Raw genomic sequence first — 9,267 nt, forward strand, 5'->3', positions numbered from 1 at the left:
GAGAGAGAGAGAGGGGGGGAAGGAGGGAGAGAGAGAGAGAGAGAGAGAGAGAGAGAGAGGGACAGAGAGTGAGGGAGAGAGGGACAGAGAGAGAGGGAGATAGGGGGATAACGGAGGGAGGATGGCCAGTGAGTCAGAAAGATGGCATCTCAGCAGAACTACAGACAGGTTGTGCTCCAGAATGGGGGGTGGGGGGGTGGGTGAGAACAGTGACTCTTGGTAAAAGAACAAAGGGGCCAGTTATGGGCGATAGAATGAGGTCACTCGTTTCTCTCTGTTTCTCTCTCTCTCTCTCTCTTCCTCATTTTCTTTTTTTATCTCTATTCCCTTCCTCCTTTCTTCTCCTCTTTCCTCTATGTCTGCGTCTCTCTCTCGCTTCTTAAAAAATTCAGTGTTCACTGTCCACCGCTAATAACCGTGTGACTTATGCAAACTGAAGCCTCACAAAATATTCCAACTATCAACTGTACATTTTGGAGAAAAAACAATTTTAAAATCCTATTGAGTACGACTTTGCATTTCAAATTTTGGAGAAAACGGGAATAAGGCATAAAAATAAAAATGATGACCATGAAGTACTGCATATGCTATGAAAACCTATAATTGACTGTGCAATAAATAAAATAAAACTGTGCACTATAGATACAAATATAGGTAACAAAATCTCTGTCTCATTATGTATTTATAGCAGACCAGAAATTGTGGAAAGCAAAGGTATATCAGGCAGTCATCGATAGTTTGGCACATTTCTGTGCCACTGACAGAAGAGGCAAAACCCAGAGATTGATTTTTTTAAAAGAAAAAACACACAGTATATAACAGCTGTAAAACAAACACTACGATACTCATTCACACAGTGCAGAGTCAGTGAATGCTGCCATCTATTTTCCATCTATTTTATGCCAATCACTATATATATATACATTTTTTAAATAATTTTCTTTTACTATGGTCACGTAAATGGTCTGTGCATGTATAACTTTTGTTTGTGTTGTCCTACAATGTTGAATAATCAAATCGCATTTGTTGTCATAGCACTATGCTAAGGCTGCTTGGAGTGTGTGTGTGTGTGTGTGTGTGTGTGGGCATGATGATGCTGTGTTTCACCACGGAGGTTTCATATCCAAAAAAGAAAAAAGAAGGAAAGAAAGAAAGAAAGAAAGGAAAACGGATTGTGAGCTAATGCTATTTTCCACAGGGCTCATATGTTGGAAGATGGCAGAGAGCAGGGAGTCATCGGTCATTTCTCCACAGCTTCTGTACCCTTGCGATCCGTCTATTTCCGTCGACAGAGACGAGCCGGCCAGATAATCCCGCTCGTTCATCAATCTCGGTTCCCTTCCCCTCCTGCCATCAAAATGGAACACCGGCAAATTATTTTTATTTTGAGTTCCCCCCCCCCCCGAAAGCGCTACGGCTCCGCTACGCATCGGACGAACCGAAAACGCGGACGGCGACGAAACGCGTGCCGTACGTAAATCTCCGTACGGTTTTCCCGCCTCGTCACGTGGCTGAGAGGCTATGGGGCGACACAGCTCAGGAGGTAAGACTGATTGTCTGGCAGTCGGAGGGTTGCCGGTTCAAACCCCGCACCTGGGCGTGTCGAAGTGTCCCTGAGCAAGACACCTAACCCCTAAACTGCTCTGGCGAATGAGAGGCATCAGTTGTAAAGCGCTTTGGATAAAAGCGCTATATAAATGCAGTCCATTTACCATCCTCTGCGCTCGGTGCCTGCAGCGGCTCAGCCCTTGTCCCATTCAGAGCAGTGAAATGACCAGGGCAGGGGAGTCGCAGCGCGCTGTGGACAATCCAGAACTTTGCAGCCATTTCCGTACGGTTAGCCCTTTTTTAAAAAAAAGTAGGGTTTTTTTTTTTTGTCGGAATGTTTATTCAAAATTCCACAGTAGGTCCGTGTGGCTGTGTCCCAACACGAAGTCAGCTGCCTTAGAAGGCCGCATATTCACTATTTTCACAAGTTTTCCGCACTTTTTCACACTTGTCCTTCGTAAGTACATCCCAAACCGAAGTCATCTAAAAAATGAGTCCTTCTAAGGTGCCTTATTTCATTTAAATTTGAAGGCAACATCCTATGCATCCTTCAGCTGGAAGGCTATCCCATAGGTCTGCGCGATTTCCTCCGGCTTCTCACTTCCATTAAATTAATGGTGGCTCAAACCAGCGAAGCGGTGGAGATGTCAATATACAGTGAACTTGATCATTTGTTGTAGTCACATCTAAAAGTACATTTTAATTATTTAATAGCCTACACTGGAATAATGTACTTAATGTTTTCAAGCCTCCGTCAGTTTCACCTGAACTAGCCAACTAACTTTCTGTTACTCTCTCTTGTTCTTCATACCTGACTGACATATAATGCAATTGGCTGAATGACCGATGTATATATTGGAAACCAGATTTTTTTTTATTGGCGTCTGAAATTGTCGTTTCTTTATGGAATAAAATGGCCGGCATGTTATTTTTCTTTCAGCGTAATTCATTGCCCAGAAAGATGATGTTTGGAGTCTTACCATAAACTGATTTCAGAAAGGTAATCCTTTGTGTTTTGTTAATAGGCCAGGACCGGCAACATTTTTCCAGTAGATTCTCTATATCACAGCACAGAAGTCTTCACTGTTATGCTGTTACTAGCTCTGAGCTGTCTTTACATGCCCATACGATTTTCAGTTCAGTTCAGTGCTTTCCTTGAGCAGGAGCATGGACACACAAGCAAACGCTGTTATTGCAGCATCCATTTGGCAATGCCCTCCTTTGTCTTTTTATACAGCTCAGCAGCTTTCACTGTTACAATGCTAGAGACAGAACAGTTTTCACTGTTACACTGTTACAGATAGAACAGTTTTCCCTGTTACACTGTTACAGATAGAACAGCTGTCACTGTTACAATGATAGAGACATAACAGTTTTCACTGTTACACTGTTGCAGCTAAAACAGCTTTCACTTACAGTGTAACAAATGGTAGTTTTCACTGTTACATCGTCACTGATAGAACAGCTTTCACTGTTACACAGTTACAGATAGAACAGTTTGCACTGTTGCACTGTTACAAACAAACAGTTTTCACTGTTACACTGTTGCAGACAGAACAGTCTGCACTGTTACACTGTTGCAGACAGAACAGTCTGCACTGTTACACTGTTGCAGACAGAACAGTCTGCACTGTTACACTGTGGCAGATACACAGCAGTCATTCTTCCTCTTCCCGTGGAAGGCTGCCCACCTCACTGCCTGCTGGATCGTTGCGGATTCGTGTTCTCTCTCTCCCCTCACGGTAACTTGCCAGAGAGCTGTGGTCAGCCAAATGGAACGCTGGAGTTCAGCCCTGTACAGTTAATACTAGCGTGTGCCTCAAGGCAGAACTGACACACAGGCCCTGACCAAAGGTCCACTGAACTTCATTACCCAGAAGTCATTACATTTAAATTACATTTATTTGGCAGATAGTTTTAACCAAAGTGGTGTGCAATAAGCGCATACCGAAGGTCATTAAAGTCCTCCCTTATCGGGCCAGGCCGGGCAGGGTCTTCACTTAAAAATTCTTTCGATCTGGGTGGTCAGGGGACCCGCCCCACCTCATTCTGGAGCCAAGTCTAAATATTCGCTCTGGATAAGAGCGTCTGCCAAATGCCTGTAATGTAATGTATTCAAACTACAAAAGGGATGCCCCCCTCCCCCTTTCGCTCCACTGTGGTGACCTCTCAAGCAGGTACTGAGCAGGCAGGGGTCCTTTTGAGGCACCACATCCAGGGACCAATCAGTAGGCAGATCTTTCTGTTACAATTCAACCATCCATCCACTGAACAGGAAGTTTACTCCCGAGCAGCTTGCCACATTTTGCTGGGCTCCCTGGGAGATGATGTTCTGAGGACACACCAGGAGGGTTAGGAATGTTAGCTCTGTCAGACTGGCGGTGGGGTAATTTATTGCCCCGAGCTAAAGTATATAACTGGCCACAGTAAAAAAAATTTTTAAAAAGACATATTTAAGTTTAATTCTGTTTCGCTCTCGGACACCATATTGGCAATGTTCTGGACATTCCAGTCCAGTCCTGTCTCCTTTGTTAAAACGGTCATTTGACGTGTGGTGCCCTTCAATATGCCCACAGCCATTATGGTGTTTATGTGAGTGTGGTCAGGTGAGAATGAGCGTGGTCAAGGGAAATGGGCGTGGTCAGGGAAGACAAAGCATGGTCAGAAACTGTGCAGAATGTGGCAGTTTATCTGCTACAGCTGCTGGTGTGTGGGGACACTGGCCTAGATAACTGTATCTTTTCTTCCACTCTTATGCACACACTTTCTCCTAATCAGTGATAGGCATACATAGACACACACGTACATATAAAAAAAAACACATGGACACACACCGCACACAAAGACACAAACATCGAGAGGGAGAGAAGTTGGTAGATGGAGAGAAGATGGAGTGGAAATAGAGAAAAAGAGAGATGAATTGAATTGAATTGAACTGAGAGTGAGAGTGAGAGAAAGAGAAGGGAGAGAGCGATGAAATTCAAATCGAAGAAGATAAAAACTGACTCAGATGCCAATGGAAAAAACAGAGAATTCTGGTCAACAGCGAGTCCAGCGCTGGGCTACAAGACTCACAGAACACTGCACAGCCTGACAGCTCTGAGACTCACAGAACACTGCACAGCCTCACAGCTCTGAGACTCACAGAACACTGCACAGCCTTACAGCTCTGAGTCTTACAGAACACTGCACAGCCTCACAGCTGAGACTCACAGAACATACTGCACAGCCTTACAGCTGAGACTCACAGAACACTGCACAACCTTACAGCTGAGACTCACAGAACATACTGCACAGCCTTACAGCTGAGACTCACAGAACACTGCACAGCCTCACAGCTGAGACTCACAGAACACTGCACAGCCTCACAGCTGAGACTCACAGAACACTGCACAACCTTACAGCTGAGACTCACAGAACACTGCACAGCCTTACAGCTGAGACTCACAGAACACTGCACAGCCTCACAGCTCTGAAACTCACAGAACATACTGCACAGCCTTACAGCTCTGAGACTCACAGAACACTGCACAGCCTCACAGCTGAGACTCATAGAACACTGCACAGCCTCACAGCTGAGACTCACAGAACACTGCACAGCCTTACAGTTGAGACTCACAGAACACTGCACAGCCTTAAAGCTCTGAGTCTCACAGAACACTGTACAGCCTCACAGCTGAGACTCACAGAACATGCTGTATACAAGTGTTTGTGCTCGTTGTGTGCGCTTATTCCACAACATATTTTTTTTCCTATCCACCGGAGAAAGGAACAGAATCTCTGGCCCAGTGGACACATCGTAGCGTAGCGGCTAGGGAACTGTGCTTGTCGCTCAGCGGTTGCAGGTTCGAATCCCCTGGTGGGGTCCATCGGGCACGGTGCACGATCTGAATCACATCTGCAAATGTTCTGCAGGATTGGTGGGACCGCATTCCAAAAAATGCGAGCGTCTGCTAAATGCCTAAAATTATTCTCAGACAATGAAACTATTCTGCTGCTCAGACAACGCCACAGTGGACGGAGCTGAGCAGACATCATCACAGAGAGCACTTCCTGTTTCCTTTCTTCAGCCCACTGCCCTCCTCCCGTTCACTTCCTATTCTAATTTCACCAACCATAATTTCCATCCTCTTGCCCCCACACACACACACACACACACACACTCACACACACTCACACGTGCGCGGGCACACACAGAGGATCTCACGAAAATGAAGTCAAACTTCCGTCTTTCTCCAAGCATGACAAGAAGCGTGACTATTTTTCTCTCTCTCTCCTTCCCCCATTTGGAGCTCGATTCCTCCCTTCTTTGGGTCTCCTGTTCCCCCCCTGCCCCCCCCCCCCTGGGCTGGAAGGCCGGTGGTCCTGGTCACCACCCCATATCAAAGGGCTTTAGGTCACAAAAACCCACAAGGAAGTGACACACCGGACCCTCAGGATATGACACGCCGATCAGCGGAAACACACACACAAACACACACACCGCCTTCCGCGCGCTCTGACGTAAAAATCAGCGTGACACATGGGTCTTTTTTTTTCTTTTTTCTTTTTTTTTTACGAAATCTTAGCGACTGCGTTTGTTTGTTGCTGTATGCTGCAAACAGACGGGTCATCCGGACTGCACACAACATGCACAAAAGCATGCGCACACGCTCAGGGGACAGACTGCATGCGTGTGACATACACGGTGCAGGCGCGTGCTGCAGACTGCACTCCTGTGACGGAGAGTGTAGGCGTTTGATTAAGAGTGCATACGGTGCGATCGGTAATGTCTATTAATTGTCCATCGTCTCAGATGGGGTTTTTCCATCATCACGCAAAGCTGGCTTCCTCATCGGCCTCTATAAGTCAAAGGACAATTCAGTTACCTCATATCCTTACCACCCCCCCCCCCAACTCTGCGAACAAAGCCAATGACTTCAGGATTTTCCCAACCCAAAACCCACCCACCCCCCCCCCCCCCCACTACCGCCGCCCCCCCCCCCCAAGTCATTACCGCAACTGCTTGAGTAAAACTCCCCCCTCGCCACAACACAGCAGCCATCACATTTTTCCCGAAGTTGCAGTTTCTTCTTTGTCCTTTTCTCTCTCTCTCTCTCTTTTTTTTTTTTTTTGCTTACACAGCGTCTCCACTTTTCCTCCCTCTTCTTTTTTTGGATAATCCTGTTTTCTTTTCCTCACCCTTCCTCATCCTCCCACCTTTTCCTCTTTCTCTCAGCTGACACAGAGAGAGAGAGACAAGGTGCGCTCGGGGGGCACCGATACCTGAATGTCACCCCCATTAAAAATTGAACCAAACCAAACAGACACTCCTATCCAGAGCGACTTACACAAACTATTTACATAGAATTTTACATTGCATCCATTTTATACGGCTGGATATATACTGAAGCAATGCAGTACCTTGCTCAAGGGTACAACGCAGTGTTCTACCTAGGAATCGAACCTATAACCTTTCGGTTACATGCCCAGTTCCTTACCCACTATGTCACACTGCCACCTGAAACTAAGTAAACGCATGACTGCAGTTTACCTTCCAAAAGCCAGAGCAGTTGCGTAAATTTCGTCCATTTGAGTTACATTACTTTTGTTTTCGTTTTTTTAATGTAGCATTTTTGTATGCATGTGGTACAGAAAAATGCCATGCTTAATACTTAAATACGTAACTTGCATTCTTCCGTTCCAATTTTCCATATCTTCCTTACACCCGACTTGATTGACCGCGTGATACTACACTATTGTGGACATTCCGGTACAATGAGGGACACTCACCTCTGGTTTGACCTCCTGTCGTGTAGTAGCTCCTCGCGCGCAGAGCCCGCATGCCAGCGCGAGCAAAAGCAGCCTGGGTCCCATTCCTGGTACGCACCTCCCGCAGAAGTGTAATCTGTAATCTTCTTCCCCCTCTCTAACGTCCACCGTAACCTTACTGTGGCGTTCTCTTTTTGTCAAAACATGACAAACTCAACAAAAACAAAAAACTATTATAAGAGGTGAAGCGCTAAAAGCAGCGTTCTCCTCAGTGTGAAACAGTAAAAGACAAGTTTCCCAACAAGCGTGGAAAAAAGTGGAATGTAATAAATAATTTTTAAAAGTACAGATTAAAATGGGTTTGCGTTAATCACGACTGTTTGTTTTGTAACATTCCCTTATATCACAATTTAACGCTATAAAAAAAACAACGCCAAGTTTGCATTAACAAAAAAAGAGCGAAACCAGGTTGGACAACATCGCCAAGGACCAGCGCACTATTGGCATTTTCAGTTTTGTTCTTCCTTTGTTTCTTTCTTCGATCCACTGATTCTCTGTCTCTCTCGCTCTCTCCCTCTCTCTCTCTCTCTCAGTTGCAGACGTGGTGGCTCGATCGTCCCTTGTGGCTATAACCCCGTTTGCAGAAAGGCAGGAAAAGAAGTATTAAAAAAAAAAAAAAAAAAAAAAAAAACCGTCCTCGTGCCAGATGTGCCGTTCCCTCCTCCTCCTCCGCTGCAGTCAAGCCCGCGGGCTCTAAGCGACCTTGTTGGAGCCGAGCGCGATTGGCTGAAGCTGCCTCGAGAACTGAGTGACTTCCATTCATCACAATGTGCTGAGGCACGACGTAAAATCAACACTCGGCAGAAAGTATACCGTCCTAGCTTGTTGTCTAAATGTTGCACTTCAAGTGCCGACCTGTAATATTGATTAAATGTTTGTTTGGCCAACAAAAAAAAAAAAAAAAAAACGGTATGTGTGCATATATATATATATATATATATATAGAGAGAGAGACGGACACTTTGAACTGTCAATGGAATTGTTACATTACATTACAGGCATTTAGCAGACGCTCTTATCCAGAGCGACTTACACAACTTTTTTACATAGCACTTTACATTTTATCCATTTATACAGCTGGATAGATACTGAAGCAATGCAGGTTAAGTACCTTACTCAAGGGTACAACGGCAGTGTCCTTACCCGGGAATCGAACCTGCGACCTTTCGGTTACAAGCCCAGTTCCTTATCCACTGTGCCACACTCCGTCCGTTTGTTAAATTGTTAAATGCTTAAAATGAAAATATTTTTTCTTGAAATACTTAACTGTGAGTACTGAATATAAGAATCACAAATAACTGTTTTTAATATATTACATGATCCTTTTCCTGCAAAAGTCAGATTTATGTTTTAGTACTTGACTATGATTAATTTTGCAGTTCGTCGCACAAGCTGACCAAATTTGCATTAGTACTGGAACTGTAATCATAAAGGAATCCATTGCTGATAGCCAAATCGATATTTGCATGGTGTATTAGTATTTGTGTGTTGGGTATTCTTACGTCATGTATACTCCATGTTTTGTTTATGAAGGTGTAAAAATGGTCAAGTAATGTAATGAGGGCCACAAGTTCTGACAGTCCTGTGAGATCCACTCCGATACTTTTATGTACCAACACTGACACCTGTTGGCAAGGTTGCTCTCGTCCTAAAGTTAATTTTGTCACATGGCTGCCCAAACCAAAAGTAACGTTGGCTGAAAGTGAACGTGTTCTTTGTACTTCTGGCAATTCCATTGTGTACATCAGTTTATTTGTTATATCAACTCAGGAAACTACCTTCGACCCTTATATCTGCTATGTCTGTATATTTGGCTGTCTCGTGACTCCTTTGGCAGCGACTGATTTGGATTAAACGATTTCGCCATCTAGTGGTAGAATGCATACACTGCGGTTTGGGCCGGCCGAC

General features: G+C 44.8%; 1 protein-coding gene across 1 annotated transcript in view; it reads right to left on the bottom strand.

The window, feature by feature from the left end:
- The window catches only part of mmp14b (matrix metallopeptidase 14b (membrane-inserted)), a 17,928-nt gene extending 9,973 nt beyond the window's left edge, over positions 1-7,955 (bottom strand). Inside the window, exon 1 of the mRNA XM_035430377.1 lies at positions 7,321-7,955. Within this exon, the coding sequence (XP_035286268.1) occupies positions 7,321-7,404 (84 nt within the window). The 5' untranslated portion in view covers positions 7,405-7,955. The remainder of the gene's footprint in view (positions 1-7,320) is intronic.
- Between the last annotated feature and the right edge of the window lie 1,312 nt (positions 7,956-9,267).

This window comes from Anguilla anguilla, chromosome 8, assembly GCF_013347855.1.
Source record: "Anguilla anguilla isolate fAngAng1 chromosome 8, fAngAng1.pri, whole genome shotgun sequence".
Lineage (NCBI taxonomy): Eukaryota > Metazoa > Chordata > Actinopteri > Anguilliformes > Anguillidae > Anguilla > Anguilla anguilla.